Below are 17,755 nucleotides of genomic sequence, written 5' to 3'. Positions count from 1 at the left end.
CAATGCGTCTTTAAAAAAAGAAAATAAACCGCTGGGATCGGCTTCAGCCCTCGTACACGGAAGCGCGTTGCGGCCACACGTTAACCTAGTAAACCTCTGTGTGACCGACAGTTGATTTTCTTTTTTGATTTTTTTTTTTTTTTTTTTTATTTTAAATTGGACTCATTTGAGAAAATGTCATATTTGACATAAATTAAAAAAAAAAAAATCTGTCGGGGAGAGGTTTACAGAAGATTAATGTGTGGTCGCAACACGCTTCCATGTACGTTGGAGATGACTCCCTGTCATTTTTTTTTAAATGCATTGTTCTCAAATGAGCCAACTTGGCATTATAAATACTTCTCGAGAATTTGAGATGGAGAAGAATAATTCCTACCTGAAATGAAGTAATCGCTACACAGTCGTGTGTATTTGGTTGGGCACCGTCCATCACGTTTAATTGCCGAAATCCGTCGATATTTTCCTGTCTTTTCCGCTGGTATTCCATATTCCAACGATCTCTTTGAATATCTGTCTCAGCTGTTGTGACAACCAACAGCACAACAGGTCTCGGGCATTGCGACTATTCTGCTCCTTTTCATTGTCGCCCCACCCCACATGTCGAGCAGCTCTTTTTGACCTGCAATATGGCGCCGTGAATGCTCACAATGTTCAAGAGTAAAATGTTTCTAAATCGATTACGTCACGTGACTGGTGAGGGACACCCAGAGGACTGGAAGATGAAACAACGGATGGATTATAAAAGTAATATAAGAATACACAAACGTTCAGCATCCAAATAAGAGAATATAAAAATCTGATGTGGAAAAGTATTGTCTCCTCCAGGGGGCAGAATTGTGTGGCCAGCGCCCTCGTCTGCTGTGTTTGCGTCACAAGACCGAAGAGAACAACTGTACAAGACTACAAAGCCCACAATGCAATGCGGGGCAAATAAACAGTTCGAGGCAGTGGTTCGAGGATTTCGGGCGGGCGCTGGCTTTGCTTGCAGGTTTTCCGCTTCTGCAGATTGCGATCCGTGAAGAGAACTGAGGGCCCTTGGAAGATGGGTGCTGAAAATAAAGATAATCGGTGAGTCCACGCGCGGAATTTAGAAAATCCTCGATTGTGATGACGTTTACTGTCAGCAGCTATTTTAAAAGAGCACTTCCGTCTTTCTCGTGTCATGCTAAATGAGATCGAGCTACGTTCGTTGTAGTTTTGTGTTTATATTCGCGATTTTGACTAAACAATGACCTCTTAATGGCCTTTTTGATTGTGACAAGGAAGCGTGAAGTTCACAACAATTGTGATCCCTAGCAATGGTATTTTAGGAAGTTATTTAAATCCTGCTTTATTTTGAACGCTTGTGTCGGATGTACAGTATCCAATCAGGTGTACAGTAATTGGATACATTTGGATATTCGCGTTTTTTTCCTAAAACCCAATGTCCTATTTTTGTTGTTGATAAAGTCACCCATTTTGCTGCTCACGCCAAAGCAATGAATGTGTTACTATGTTATCACTTGACTAATGCTGTCACTGTTCGATTTCATTCCCTAATTTTTCCCGTGTGGCTTTGAGATTAGAGTCGATATTTTTTGGGGCGTTTACTCGAATAGCTATAATAACATAATAATTCTTGTTTTTTAATTATTATATTAACAAAATATTAACTTCCACGTTATCGCAATGTGATTGTACCGTTTTAAAGAGGAAATCCAGTGGTTTGCATTAACAATGTATCCGATAGGTCATGTAATATGTACTCCATTTTGACAATGTGATGTTAAATCTTCTCTCATTTAAGTGTGTTTTGAGAAGATTTTTATCGACAATTACAAATTTTCAGGGGCGCTGCCATTTTCGCGAGTCACGTGACCTACGTGCGCGGATGTGACGTGTACCGTGCCGCAACAAAGGCTCGATAACATGAGACACCATTTATGCCCAGTGCCGATTTCTCGTATTTATCCTCATCTGATGAAGAAATAGCAGTATCGGTTGATCGGGAAGACGGAGGAATACTTCCATACAGATTTGAACCTGTGGCTGTAAATAATGTTGAATATTTGGATGGTTCACGCTCACGGCTGTGTATGGAAGTATTCCTCCGTCTTCCCGATCAACCGATACGGCTTTTTCTTCATCAGGTGAGGATAAATCCGAGAAATCAGTGTTGGGCATAAATGGTGTCCCATGTAATCAAGCGTTTGGAAAGGCACGTTACACATCACATCCGCCCACATAGGTCATGTGACTCTCGAAAACGGCAGCGCCCCTGAAAATTCGTAATTGTCAATAAAAATATTCTCAAAACACTATTCAATGAGAGAGGATTTAACATCACATTGTCAAAATAGAGTACATATCACATGACCGATAGGATAAATCGTTAATGCAAACCAGTAGATTTCCCCTTCAAAGAAAGCATTCTGATAGCAACAATCGTTAGTAATAATTTTTGGCAACATCACCTCTTCTATGTCTGATGCAGGACACCTAAGCTTACAGCGCACTATTCCTTACGGAATAAAGGTGAGTCAAAGAAATACATGCAGCGCTGTTTTTTTCTTCTTCTTTCTAACTTCTAAATATTCGTTTGGATCAGGATTCTGACACCATTGTCAATGAAGTATTACATATCGTGTGTGTGTGTGTGTGTGTGTGTGTGTGCGCGCCACAATTCTACCATCATTACATACATTATTGTAGAATGTTTTTCGTTCTTCCAGAAACTCCAATGAAACCCTCCCAGATCACTAATTGCCTCGCGGCCCTGCCCATGAGAACGTTCCCGTCCCCGAGACCCGACGCGTGCCAGCACCACATCTCGTCTTCCCCGTACCAGCCTTCCTGTCGTCCGACGTCGGTTCGCTCATCAGAGTCGCATCATGAGGAGCGCCGCAAGTCGCCGTCGGGATTGCGACCGCCCCGCGTGCAGCGCCCCCAACCTCCGGTCGCTCTGACCGTAGTGGACAACACGCCCGACGGGTCGAAAGTCTGCAGACGGGGTGTTTCCCAAGTCGAAACCCCGCACCCCAGAAAGCGTTTAAACACCCACTCCCTCTCACCAGTGACCGTGTCAGTATCTGACTCAAGAAGACACGGCAGTCTACAAAGACGAGAGTCAACAAAGGTATCATATCATATGAATTTATTGGTGTACTTCTGGTGAGGGGGGAAAAAAATCACATTGTTGCAAAGATGTTGCGAGAATTTGCCTTTCACCAAAAAACAAAACAAAACGTGTTTTCTTTGCTTCTTTAGGATTGTTTGCAAACGTCTCCAAATGAAAAAGCCATTCCAGGTAATTCTTCACAATGCAGTTATTGGTAATAATTCCTTATTTCAAGTAACGGAAAAATGCGACAAACTGCCGCCTCCCTGTAAATGTCTGCAATTGCCAGAACAGTGAACCACTGCGTATTCGCATTTATAGATTATTTTGGGGAACCTATCGTCTGTTGTTTTCTATAAAACTAGCCTGTTCTATGTTTTTGGGCTTAGTTCATTTCTACGTGTTAATGTATTAATATTGACTTATGCACCAAGGAACAAGTTCAACTGAGTGAAGGAGCTTTATTTAATAAGGCCATAGCATTGTCTAATGGAAAATAGTGCTTTGCAGGTAGGCAATAACGAACCAACCGAGTGGTTGTCAGTTACTCGAGAATTTTCCCTATTTGCAGCCGGGCTTGGTACCTACTGTCGTAATAGTTCAAACCAGGGGTGTCAGACTCATTTTTGTCGCGGGCCACATTGTACTTGCGGTTTACCGCAAAGGCTGCGAAACGATAAATATCTTTAACCTCATCATATTTACACATGAAATCAAGGGTAATGGGCTTTTCCCAAATATTGTTGTTTGGTAACACAAAAATGCGTGTAATATCTCAACACTTATCATTTATACAATTTGAAATTTGGGTACAGATTTGGACACAAAAAAAAAAATCATGGAAGTTGATACACGTGATTTGCCTCCGTGGGCCACATAAAATCACACGGCGGGCCGGATGTGGCCCCGCGGGCCTTGAGTTTGACACCTGTGGTTTAAACTGTAACTGTACCACAAAATAAAATCCCCCAAAACTTTAATATCATTTTAAACTGCTCTTAAAAGTTACTCTTAGGGGATAAATATCTTACAAATGTTTTGATTTTCAAAAATTGCGTCCATGTGGGTGTGGCAAAGACTTTTTGTAACGACCCAGGCAGAAATTGGCTTCTCCCCAATGTACAAATGATAGCCCGTTTTACCTGAAACCTGGTTTAACGTAGGTGAATAGACCGTTTAATCCGGCGGACCGAGCATTTGCAACGGCCATAGTGTGCCAACGCTCTTGTATAACGACTGTATCAAGAGGTTTTCGTCCCATCTCTTTAGTAAAACAAACGTGCGGTTTTGTTTGTCTTCAGTGGTGAGGTTGGACCACTCCTCTCAGAAGCGGCACACGGAATCCAAGAACGAGGGCAGCGTCGAGAAGCTTTTTCTCCGAGTCGAGTCTCCGAATCAGCTTGCGAAAAGCCCTCTCGGGAAGTCACTGGTGGCGGGGCCTAAAGTTTCAAATGAAGGGTCTTCGTGCTTCGACGTATCTTCCACGTCCAAGCCCGCCCACCCGTCTTGCTCACCGTCCAAACCGACTGCAACCAGGCAACCTTTTTTAGGGACGGCGCAGCTCGTGAGATATTCCCCCGATGACAAAATTATCCGCTTGAGATCTCCTTCCTATCGCAACGGAGAAGTTTTCAAGAAAACAAGTCAGGGATGCAACAAAACAGAAAAAGCCCTTTCTGTAGTCCAGCTGAAAAATTCCAGCCAGTCTCCTTTCAGCCGTTATCCTCGGGATCCCCAACACGGTTCCTCAGAGTCCTCAGTCAAGACTCGGATCTGCAAGTCTCACGGTGTTCCTCACGAAGGACCCAATTGTTCTCTGAGCGTTCCACCGGCCAAAACGCACCACTCTAGAACGAGCGTTGACGTTCCCAACAAGTATGACAAATTGTTCACCCCAGATATTGTTCTCAGCCGTGTGCGCAACACCAACAAGCCCAAAACAGACGGAAAGACTGAGAAAAGACCACCAGGATGCAGTTCCGCGCCTGTCCAAAGCTCTGAGAAAACCTGTAGTAAGCGTGAAGATTCTGGACCTGCAAAAGTTCACACTTTATTAACAAAGGACTGCTATGTTTCCTTGTCTCGTGCGTCGTGCGAAAGGTTGAATATGGAAAATACCAAATCCCTTTGCGCCTTGGGCAGTAGGCCTAAATCCAAAGATTTCCCTGTCCGTACTCCGCACAATCAGTTGAAGGATGACAGCCTTAAACATGACAAAGAAAACAAAGCTGCCCTGATTGAGCGACCCTCCGATCCCCCTCAGTCCCGTTCCCCTCCGATCAAGAGAAGCAGAGGGCAAACACCAACCGCGGGTAAAATGGATTCTGTGTATGATGACCTGGACTTGGGCCTGGGTATTGCCCTCGAATTGGACTCAAGCCAGACCTCCAACAGTAGCGAGGAGGACCAGCTGCTGTCCTGGCAAGAGATCATGAACCACGTTCCCAATAGTCCAGCCGCACAAGACACGGCGACTACCTTTCCGGAGCCAAGCGGAATTGGATATTCCAGCAATACTTTTAAAGCAGTAAGATCTTGTTTTTTTTTTTTTTTAAACCGGCTAAATAATTATTTGTTTATGGTATTGTCTCGAATTATGAATGCCTTTCAACATTTTCAAGTTACGAGCAGTCGCTTGGTTGGTTTTTCTGAGCCTTTTTAACTTTGCTTTGTGTTGGAAGAAGTCCGATGATCATTGGAGGCAGTAGTGGCTTCATTTCAAACTATCGCAGAACCGGCTACAAATAGTAAAGGCAGGAAAAGCTGACATTAAGTCCTCCTCGCCATTAGTTGGCGCTACACTTCGGTGGTTTGACACATGCCTCACAAAGAAACAAAGGTCATGTGAATCGCCAAAATGGCGGCGCCCGTGAAAATGTGTAATTGCCGATTAAAAAAAATCTTCTCAAAACACCATTAAATGATGTCGGATTAACCTCAAATTCTGAACGTACAGTACATTTGACATGCCCTATCGGATGCATTGTTAATCCAAACGACCGGACTTCACCTTTAATATCCGTTTACTACTGCGTTGTTGCCATTTTCACATTCCTTGACTCAAGTCGGTCGGCGTCAATCCCGCCTCCTCCTTTTGGTTGGTGACATCAGTACGATGTCCTAGTCCGGCTGCTCCGTTTGAGATTAACAATGAATTCATTTCCGTCATTAAGAGGCAGCTGTTGGGAGTGAATGAGTTAAGCGGATCCCGAAGGCAGATAAAAATTTCTTTTTTTTTTTTAAATACTTGAAGGTCGTGGTGCAATGACAATGTGTGCGTTTTCTGCAGCAGCCAAGCACCACAAGAAGAGGCTCCTACAAAAACAGCCTGGACCAGATGCTTAAAGAGAGAGACACGCAGAAAAAGTAAGTAACATTTATTTGTTTTGTAACATTTTTCGAAACCGTCTGTTACCGCAGCATTTTTTTCAGCAAGATATGTGTCCCCGTAGGGCGAGAGAGAGTGAGGCACAGCTTCGTACGTCGTGTGATGAGGAGCTCTTGAAAGTAGCGGAGTACCATGAGGAGGAGAACCGCGACGAGGGATCCGTTGAGCAACAGTACGACATACCGGACACACACACGCTAAACCCTTTTATGCACCCTGTTCAAACCATTTTTCCGCGTTGTCTCCCTTTGTCTCCTGGCTCATCCGCAACTCTAAAAAGCGGATTAAAGTCCACAAGCTTAATGCTAATGAACAATGTGAAACGCCGCAAACGGGCTAATGTCATTCACATCGGTATTACAAGCAACAGCTACACAAATCGAAAGAAATCGGTCAGGAAATCAGAGGAAGAATTGTGGAGGTCTACAAATCTGGGTCATCCTTTGGTGCAATTTCCAGAAGCTTGAAGGTGCCACGTTCATCTGTTCGATCACAGTAATTTCCATCCTACAGAGCGCACCCGCTTATAAGCCTCACCCAGTACATTTGTAAAGGAAATACCATTTGGTACTTACATATGCCCCACCTGTGAAAAAGCCGCAAGTGCCCACATTGAAACACGAGAAGACGGTAAACAGAAAGAATTTTCTAAATTTTAATACCTTAGCCTAGCTTAACGTAGCAACAACACAGTAGTATGAACAGGGCTGTTAAGAACAACATATCGGTAAAATAAAATAAAAAATAAAAACAGCCGTGGCAGCTACACAGTAGTAACACGGTAGCACAGCACTAAGAGAGCTGGTTAAAAAAAAAAAACATACCTAAATCACTGAAACATGGCAGTAACACAGCAGAAACATGCTAGCAGCGCAACTCTAACAGGGCCAGGTTAAAAAAAAAAACATACCGGTAAAAATCACTGAGATCCAGCAACATGCTAGTATGGTGCTAACAGGGCCGGTATAATAAAAACATACCGGTAGAAGTCACTTCCTCGGCACACATTGATTCCACCGTCTCACTCTTACCTTTTCCGCTCAAGTGCCCCCTCGCGGCCGCTAGAAAAAAAAATGCACCAATTAGCCGCAGGGTTGATAGCAACCATGTGGAAAAAAGTTGCGGTTTATAGGCCGGAAATTACGGTATACACAATTATAAATATGGGAATGTCTAGTCAACACACCGCTAAGGAATGAGACTGGCTCTGTGTCCCAGAGATGAACCTGTTTGGGTCCCAAATGTGCGACTCAACCTCACAACAAAAGCTAAAGACCTTATAAAGATGGTGGAGGACGCCGGTAAGAAAGTTTCATCATCCACAGTGAAACGTGTCGTGGGGCTGTTTTGCTACAGCAGGAACTTTAGCTCTTTGTAAAATAGACGGCATCGTAGAGAAATAACATTACGCGGAAGTATTAACATCTGAAGACATCAGCATTGAAGCTAAAACATGGCCGCAAATAGGTCTAGTTAATCCGGGACCTTCGCTCCGTTTTCCTTTTGGTGCTCTATTGCATATACGAGAAATAATAAGGTAAAAGTACCTTATTACGCGTTCCTTGAAGGCGAGATGTGGGTGTTAATTTTGACACCTACCATTTCGCATTGAAAGCAGTGTCGTTGCCCGACAAGTACTTAATCAGTCGGATCTGACTCCGACGCTGTATGCTATAATATTTTGGAGTACTGGAACGTAAACATCTCTTTTTGTATTTGTTGTTGTTTATTTTTTCCCCTTCAGAGAATTCCTGCAGCGCTACTCTTTGGAGTCCTGCGCTATCAGGGAGGTGCCTCCGGGAGAAGTAGTGTTCCACCTTGACAAGTTTGGCCATATCTTCAATCAGGATTCTTTGCAGCTCAGAGACTGTACGGTCAAACCACAGACCACCCTACAGAAGACACTTTTATGGTGAGCTTCCTTTTGTGTGCGGAATATATCAATAGAGCAGTGACCTCACTAAACCTGCCGATTTGTTTTGGTTGCAAGTTGAAAGCAGGATTTTTTTTGTTGCGAGCGCTAAACCGTGGCGGGAAACAAATAATTTGCTGTAGTCGACTATAATGAGCTCAGTCGAGTTGAAAGTTGATTATGTCATTATTTTCTTACGACAGTGCAGAGGTCCCCTAACAATTTTTTGCGCCACTGATCTGCCGTTTCCCCGAAGTTAGCTCCACCTTTCTTGCGACCCTTTTAAGGCTAAGCAGCTTAGAAAATGGAAACGACCGGTGTCACCCCGACATATTTCGACGAACGCGCATAAAAACAAATAAAATCACACGATTCAAAATGAAACTCGCATTTATGCTAATTATAGTGGTTTTAATTGTTGTCAGTCCTGCGCATATTCCTCTTCAAACAATGGATGGATCCGTGTGAATGATTGACAGCTCCATTTGACCAATCGGTGAGCATCATTTTCTGAACTCCGCCCAACCTGAATGCTATAATGAGATCAGTCCAGTTGAAAGTCGATTAGTCCATCCATAAAAATATTTTTCCCGTCACCCGACCAAAATATACAAAAGCAAATAAAATTGCCGAATTATCGGAATTGTATTTATATTTTTTTTACACCAAGGGGACATACATCTTGACAAGGGAAGTAACCCGGCGGGTCCTGTCTCAAATATCAGGAAGTGATTTTCTCGCTGTCTGCCTCACGCTATCATGGCGGAAGGCGTGCCGCTTATTTTGAACGGTGAATTCGTCGTGAGTAATAAGTTGAGAAAGGTGAGCCCTTCTTTAACACTCCAGGATGCATTCAAACAAATTGCCCCCGGAAGAATTTGGAGATGACGTGCGAACCCTAACGGTCTGAGATAAAAGCACTGCGACGGGGGCAAACGCCCGGTGGCATCCAATGCAAATTTTCTCATGATTTTCATACATTATTACAGTTTGATCCGGATCTTAGGATAGTGATTTTTCATTTGAGGAAAAATGCCGCTGCTGAACGGCCCAAAATGGCAGAATTTTTTCACTATGATGGCAGCTGCCAAGGAAAAGTGAAGACCTTTCCTTCTTTTGCAAAAAAAAAAAAAAAAAAAAATCCTACCTACCTACTCATTTTTTTTTTCACTCATGTTACTGGAAACCAAAATGTTTTTGTGAATGCCCTTAGTCGATGACATCATTGATATTTTCTCACGACGTTGTAGAGGTCCCCGATGTTTTTTTGCGCCAGTGACCTGCGACCGCCTCAGGGTTGTAGTACATATTTCGACGAACGCGCATAGAAACAAAAAAAAGTGCATGATTCAAAATGAAACTCGGCATTTTGCTAGTTATTGTAGTTTTAATTGTCGCATATTTCTCTTCAACCAATTGAGCTGTCTTGTGTTGTCAGACGGAACATCACAGACAAATTCCCAACAAATTTAACATTTTTCTGCATCATTGTAGTCGATTTATGTTTTTTGGCTTTGAGTGTCAACTCGAGGTCACATGTTTCCACACACTTGTAGCATCCATAGAGGCATAATACAAGCGATACAAGTGTTATGTTGTTGGTTTCCGTCGTATCAAACAACTAATGTGATGAAAACATTTGTTGGCAGACCATAGTTGTTCATGCATTATTAGAAATGACGTTTTGGTGATGCAGACGGAGTTTCCCTTAGTACCGCTGTCCTCTGCCGCCATTCCTGTGGTACCGCTGGTATGAATCTTTTCAAACTCGCGGCGATAATAATTGCCAAAGCTAGCAAGGCTAACGACTTGACATGTTTTTGGTTCCATGGTTATTGCATCAATTCGACATGCATTCTTATTTTTTACACATTCCTCTGTTCACTCATTTGCTAGGTCCAGTCCGGCTCAGCTGAGACATCACGTGAATATCGGCTTGTTCCAGGAAGCTTACGGTTGTCACTTGCCCTGCCCGACGCAAGTTACCGATTTCCTGTTTAAGGTAGGGCCTCTCTCTCCCACTGCCGTGGATTCAGGGAAGCACCAAGTCATATTTTTCTTTTTTCTTAGATGATGTCTGTGCATTCTGAGAGGATGTTGTCCGAAAAGATACTGCACGCTCTGTGTGAAATTGCAAAATCGGCTGCATATAATATCGGTTTGTACTTTTTCCTTTCCATTGGAATTAATTAGATTTATATACATATATATATATATACAGTATATTCACGTTTGAATTTTTCTTACTTCTCGTGCTAATTTACTGGAAACTTTCCCAGCCCTTTGCAACCTTAGCCAATATCACCCTAAACTTTGTCATGTCCTCGTTTAATGTTTTTCCTGCATTCCTCAGTGAAAAAAAGAAGTCAAGCGTTTCACGTGTGGGTGCCGACTTTGGCCGACTTAACTTTGGTGCTCGTGAACATGGGCGTCACGTTTGTGACTCTGTTCCCGTTTGAACACCTGCAACCTGCGTTCACCGAGGGAGATTTGCTGTAAGTTGCGGTGTCTATCATCAATACTTTCTTTTGCTGGGGGCCGAGTCGCTACAGATACGGCAATGCACTCCCAGCCTAGCATACTCTACTAGTAAAGCATACATTTTAACCAAAAAATAAATACATTTCTTACATGTTTTTATTATACAAAGTATTTAAACTATACATGTATTTCTACGATGCAGTTTATTAGAAGGAAAAGCTTAAAAAAAAAAACCACTTTAACAAAGCTATTTTTTTTTTTGTGGCTTTGAACGGATGAGTTCATTTTCCATTTATTGTAATGGGAAAACACGCTTTAGAGTTCAAACATTTCACTTCTCGACCGGCCTTCTGGAACGGATTGTTGTCGAGAACTGAGGCACGACTGTACTAAGTTTAGTGACATACTTTTTTTTTTTTTACAGAAAGAATGCAATTATTCAAAGTGAATTTCCTTCCTTCAATCAGGAATTGAGCATATTCCCAGAACACAACTGTAACAACATATTTAAGGTGATGAGAGAATGCAGAACTCATTTCACACATCCTCGTCATCCTCAAGAATATTCAGCACACTGTCCTTTTTCTGCCTTTGTCCGCAGTACCTGTCATATTGCGTGAGGATTTGTCCAGAAGTGTACAGCGACAATGAGCTGCTCTTGCTGTTGAACGTGACGGCTCGAGTAGCTCTGGACGCCCACTTTATCCCCTTGCCCGGTGTGGAGATTAACATACTGCTGTGCACCATCGTGGAAAACGTCAGGAATTGGGACACAATGGTCAGTTTTACACTTGCATCAGCTTTAGAAATGATGAAAAGTCATAATACGCACTGGTTTCAGGCATTACGTTAATTTATAGTAGTTGATGTCCAAACTGTGGCCCAGGGGTTATTTGCAGCCCACTGTGCATTATTTGATGGCCCCTGATTTTGACATTTGTGAATTAAGAAATGAGTCATCTGATTTGAAATTTTTTTTCAGGATATGAGCCATAATTCGGCGTATTTATTTATGTTTTGGGGGGGTGGGTTGTAGTTATTTATTTATTAGCTTTGGCGTGGCAAGCACAAACTCTGTATAGGAGCGCTAAATGGTGGCACACTTAACAGTAAACTGCAGTTGGGTAAATCTTGGTGAATAGTGACCGATTCTTGAAATAAGTAAGGCTTCAAGCTCTTCAAAATCAATGGGTGGGTATATTTCTAGGGGCCACTGAGCTACTGCTCCTGAGGTTTTTCTACCGGGGGGGACTGAAATTAGGTTATTTGAATTTCTCAACCTAAAGTACATTACAAGGGAATAGCTCTACCTTCCCTTGCCTCTCCAGCGCCAGCGTGCTCTCAAGTGGATCTTCTACACTTGAGGCAACCAGTCAGAGGAAAGGGTTGGTCTTAGCCAAATATGGACAAAGCGGGTGTAAAACTGGGTCAAACAGAAGTCGTTGTCAGAAGGGCCATTTTGTGGACACTGTTGTGACAATACCAGTTTTTTAAAATTAAATTGACACTTTTTTTTTTTTTACTGAGTCCATCCAGTCACTCCCATTTTAATACCTTAATTCCGGGCCTACAGAGCGCACCTCACAGAGTACATTTGTAAAGGAAATACCATTTGGTACAGACATATGCCGCAGATGTGTAAAAGCCCCAAGTTCCCACATTGAAATCCGCATTGAAACACGAGATATTTACAAAGAAAGACGGTACACAGAAAGAGTTTAACGCTAGCTCCGGGCTAATGCTAGCACCGAGCTAACGCTAGCACTAACAGGACCGGTTAAAATAAAACTCACATATCACTGAGACACGCTAGTAACACAGCAGCAACACGCTACCACAGCGCTAACGCTAGCGCAGCCTTAACAGGGCCAGTAAAAGTCACTTCCTCGGCACATATATTCCACCGGTCTCATTCTTACCTTTTCCGCTCGAGTGCCCCCCCCCCCCTTGCGGCCATTTGAAAAAATGCACAAATTAGCCGCATAAACCGCATGGTTGAAAGCGTGTGGAAAAAAGTTGTGGCTTGTCGGCCGGAAATTACAGTAATTGGACTAATTAAAAAAGGAGGTTTGTCATCACGGATTTTCTGCAATCCCTTGTGAATATTCTTAAATTTGCCATGTAGCTCCCCAGAATCTGCCAGGTCCTCACCAACCTGACAGACAACCACCACAACATGTGCCATTTGGTTCAACTGCTCCCTAACAACACCCTCGGGAAGTAAGAAAATATTTTTGTTTTTATTCGTTCAAGTTTAATGCTGAAATAACTCTTTTTTTTTTATTTTGTTTTTGTATAGATGCCTTCGACAGCATCTTAGCCTTTCGATGATCTCGAAACTCTTAGACGGGATGTGTAGATACAGGCCAACCGGAAGCGAATTTAAGGTTGTTTGTCATATTTATCGGAATTTCAATGCAATTTAGTGTTGCGTTCAATGTCGTCTGTAATTTGTCTTTCTGTCCAATGCTCAGCTCACTGCACTCAGGCCATACGTGTCCACTATGCAACCCTCCTCCCTCCGCCGTTTCATTTTGAACACCTCCAGCAGGAACTCCACGGAGGATGAAGTGGCATTTTTGGATCAGCAGGTGAGAGATTTTATTACGAGGGGATGAATCATCATTAGTCTTTTTTTTCCCCCAATTAATTTCAGTGGGAAACTTTTATATACTGTACTTGTAAATTGAATTTAGAGATTGGGCACCGAAAGAAATAAACTCAAGGTCAAAGCCATTAAGGAGTCCAATTTCATTCCATGTCTGTTTCCCAGTCCTGCTACCTCTGCTACAGCCTGCTGACCTTGACCAACACAGCCTCTGAGTTCATGTCGTTCCCGACCAATCAGAAGGTATGACCAGCGCTACTTTTAAAGGTCACGTGTCATCCCTATAAACATTCTAAAATAGATATCGGCATGAAAAATACATATGACGTTATTCAGTTCAATTGTCTATGCGAAAACAAATGAATGTGAGCGTCGCCATATTGACTGCGTCCTCTGTCCGTGACGTCACCCGGACATTCGCCAATGAAAACACGCGGTGGCCCCTAAAGTGGGAGACGAACACGCCCCTTCTGACATGGAAGCTCTTTTCGAAAAGGAGAACACCACACAACCGAGTGAAGTTTCCGGGGCAATATTACACTATCGTTTCGAGCCATATTCAGATGATATGCGATGACGGCCAATCCACTTCCGCGGCGGAGATGAGCCATCAGGTGGTTCTGGTCAGCGTTCTACAGCGTTTAAAATTAAACGTTGATGAACGCTGGTCTCGGTGAGAACTTTTGTGCATGTTCAAAACTTTTTTTCCGGACCGGCGTTCTCCGCAGATTCCCAGCGATCATTGACGTTCACTAGCGTTCAAACAACGCTCTTCTGGCGCTATCCCGGCGACCATGGGTGACTACCAACGTTTCCTCAAACGCTATAGAACGCTGACCAGAACGTCATGGTGTGACGGGGCCTTTATCAAGGAGCCGAGCCGTACTCCTTTAGGGGATTGTTCATAGTCGCCGCAGTCCGCGTTGAACAACAACGTCGAGCCGGGGCTCTTTACTGGGTTGTCGTCGCACGCGCCTAAGTGAGGCATTGTTGGGTGCGTTCTTCAGAGCCGCCGCCGTCCGCAAGCCCGACGCGCAGCCTTCGCCGAAGCCGTGACCGGCGAACGCGGCGGTGTGGCTCATTTTCAGCGCCGTGGTAGCTTATAATTGAGCCGAGCCGTGCTGCTTTAGGGGGTTGTTCGTAGCCGAGGCAGTACGAGATGAACAATACCGTCGAGCTTTACGGCGTTGTCGTCGCACGCGGCCGAGTGCGGCATTGTGGCAGCGTTCTTCAGAGCCGCCGCCGTCCGCGAGCCCGAAGCGCAGCCTCTTGCAAACTTATGAAGGGTAAATCCATCCTCCCGAGTGTTCAAGCAATGTCCAGCAATGCAACGAGACGACATTTTGGCTAACACGAAGGAACGACGAGCTACCTTCCCGGAGGTAAAACTAATAGAAACAAACAAGTCTACTTGAGGGCGGTCCTGCCAAGTATGTCACTTCCAGCTTTTTCTCGAAAACAAATCCTTCGAGAGGATTTTCATGGCGGGAGTTACAAAAAGCTGTATACCTGAAAATCATGTTTTGTGGTGGAAAAAATGGCTGGGTCCATATTGGCTGCTGTTTTTTAATTAATAACATACTAAAAATCTTGCATTTCATGACAGTGGCACTTTAAGTGAGTATGTCGCGTAAACGTCGAGGCGCTCCCATTTCGGTTTTTTTTTTTTAATCTCCTCAGGAGCATCTGCTGAATCTGTGCTCCGATCTGAGAACTCACGTCATCGGTCACATCAGAGAAAGCGAAAAGTGGCTTTACAGGAGCAAGGTGTGTTTTGTGATCGTCACGTTCGATACTGCTCGGGTCTGTTTATTTGCATATTTTCAAAAAAGATTTGACACGCTATTGCACGTTGGCACTTGAGCGCGTCGTGGTAATGTGTTTGTACTTCCATCTACCAGGTGAAGGATCTCCTGGCCCGGATCTACACCAACTGGCAGATGACCCTCCACCGCATTCAGCCTCTCAATGTACAAAAACCTTCAAATAGACAAGACAAAAGAATTCGTTATCTTCTCTGTTGCTCTCATTTTTCACATTTCTGCTTTAACATATTCATTCCCAAATTATGTGTGAAGTAAATTGTTAATTTAGAGAGTTTAGGCGAGGCAGTTTCAACAAAAACGCAATTCCCATTATCTGTCCCGCAGTCCCAGCTCTGTGACTACTGGAAGCCTTCGTCCGCCGGGACGTCGCCGCCCACCCGACAGGAGTCGGACGGTTGCCGCGGGCGCCACACAGGAAGGGCGAACGCCGAAGAAGAAGGCGAAGGAGGCGGAGGCGAGGGGATGACGTAACGACTTCACTTCCACTCGGGAGGAAGTCATGCAAATGAAAATCTCCCATCTAAGGGCTTGTTGTTGTATATTTTTATGCCATTTTAATATATATATATATTTAGTTCGCCTTAATATTTCTACTTGATTTGCACTACTAAAACTGAATCTGGACTTGAATTATTCATGTCCCGACTGCATACTCGCAATTTTGTGGACGATTGACCATTCCAAATGACATCAAAAATGACAGGTACATCTTGTCTGGATCGCAGTGTTGTCCGAACGGGTCTCACCGGAATGTCCAGGCATGCTTAACGGAAAATTCCGGTGGTTCGGAGTAACAATGTATCCGATAGGTCATGTAATATATGTACTCTTATCTTGATAATGTGACGTTAAATCCTCTCTCATTTAATAGCGTTTTTGAGAAGATTTTTATCGACATTTACGAATTTGCAGGTGCGCCGCCATTTTGGCCAGTCACATGACCCTCGTGCGCGGATGTGACGTGTTACGTGCCGTTCCAAACGCTCGATTACTTGGGACACCATTATGCCCAGCGCCAATTTATCCTCATCTGATGAAGAAATAGCAGTATCGGTGGATCGGGAAGACGGAGGAATACTTTTATACAGATTTGAACCTGTTGCTGTAATTAATGTTGAATATTCGGATGGTTCTTCGGGCGGAGCCGTGAGCTCACTCCACGGCGAGCGAACTCCGGCCCTCGGGGAGCGAGCTCACGGCTCCGTCGCTCAGTGGAGCTCGCTAGTCAGACGTCATTCCGCCCGAAGATCCATCCGAATATTCAACATTATTTACAGCCACAGGTTCATATCTGTACGGAAGTATTCCTCCATCTTCCCAATCAACTGATACTGCTATTTCTTCATCAGATAAGGATAAATCCGAGAAATCATAAATGGTGGCCCATGTAATCGAGCGTTTGGAACGGCGCGTAACAACGTCAGATAGGTCAAGTGGCTCACGAAAATGGCGGCGCAAATAAAAATTCATATTTGTCGGTAAAAATCTTCTCAAAACATTATGAAATGAGAGAGGATTTAACATCATATTATCACGTTATCAAGCTATATTACATGACCTATTGGATACATTGTTCTTCCAAACCACCAGAATTTTCCTTCGTTTTAAAAGCTTATTTTAGAAGTGGTCAGATTCTATTCGGTTAGCTCAGGAAGTCAAAATAAAGAATTTTTTATGTTTTTTTTTTTTTAATTTTTGTACATTATACAAAGTTGATCAAAAATGTTTGCTCTTGAAAGAAAAATAAACATGACATCTCCAGAACAGGAAAACAATTTTTGGAAGTTTGATATGACATTGTCAGCTTTTCCCTACATTGAATATCCTGTGGGGTTCTACAGTATGTCACTTCATAGGTAATATTTTTTTCATATTTATTTTTCTATTTGGGGAGGGGAACTATGGTACAGAAGTGTATTGCATTCACTTGGATTAAAAAAAAAAAGACTAGGGCTTTTTGGGGGTTTTAATAAAATTAAAATGAAAAAAAAGACTTTTGTACATTTTTTTTCTTTGCCATAATTTCCTCCAAATTTATGAGCCCCTTATCCTCACAAGGGTGGCAGGAATGTGGTGTCATATAAGTGTTAAATAAATATATTTTTTTGAAAAATGTATAATTTACATTTACATTACACTTTATATATAAACCACAGGTGTCAAACTCAAGGCCCAGCCCACCACATGATTTTATGTGGCCCGTGAAGGCAAATTATGTTTGTCAACGTACATGATTCATGTTAAAATCTGTACCAAAATTTCAAATAATCATATCAACGATAATATTGACATATTGCAAGCATTTTTGCATTAGCGAACATCAACAATAGTTGAAAAAAAAAACAATAATCCTTGATTTCTGATTCCAAAACTAGTTCATAAATTCCATGTGTAAATGGGATGAGGTGATTAAAGATTTTCATGGTCATAACCATAATTTTTC

General features: G+C 43.0%; 1 protein-coding gene across 2 annotated transcripts; it reads left to right on the top strand.

Annotated features, from left to right (window-relative positions):
* The first annotated feature begins 922 nt into the window (after positions 1 to 922).
* Positions 923 to 17,292, top strand: slf2 (SMC5-SMC6 complex localization factor 2). 2 transcript variants are annotated; one of them, XM_061837708.1, is made up of 20 exons: positions 923 to 1,068; positions 2,474 to 2,514; positions 2,712 to 3,115; positions 3,247 to 3,286; positions 4,399 to 5,624; positions 6,387 to 6,463; positions 6,550 to 6,657; positions 8,230 to 8,397; positions 10,294 to 10,399; positions 10,468 to 10,555; positions 10,751 to 10,892; positions 11,303 to 11,390; positions 11,480 to 11,656; positions 13,004 to 13,098; positions 13,178 to 13,265; positions 13,353 to 13,469; positions 13,652 to 13,729; positions 15,167 to 15,253; positions 15,388 to 15,456; positions 15,637 to 17,292. In XM_061837708.1, exons 1-20 carry the CDS (start codon positions 1,043 to 1,045, stop codon positions 15,781 to 15,783), a joined length of 3,372 nt encoding a protein of 1,123 aa, XP_061693692.1. In that variant the 5' UTR covers positions 923 to 1,042; the 3' UTR covers positions 15,784 to 17,292. The 2 variants fall into 2 exon arrangements, with proteins under 2 accessions (XP_061693692.1, XP_061693693.1); XM_061837709.1 differs by lacking the exon at positions 2,474 to 2,514 and having other exon boundaries at positions 929 to 1,068.
* Positions 17,293 to 17,755: the final 463 nt, after the last annotated feature.

Source organism: Syngnathoides biaculeatus, chromosome 12 (genome assembly GCF_019802595.1).
Source record: "Syngnathoides biaculeatus isolate LvHL_M chromosome 12, ASM1980259v1, whole genome shotgun sequence".
Classification (NCBI taxonomy): Eukaryota; Metazoa; Chordata; class Actinopteri; order Syngnathiformes; family Syngnathidae; genus Syngnathoides; species Syngnathoides biaculeatus.
The sequence above is the reverse complement of the archived record's forward strand: the minus strand, read 5'-3'. Positions and strand labels throughout refer to the sequence as shown.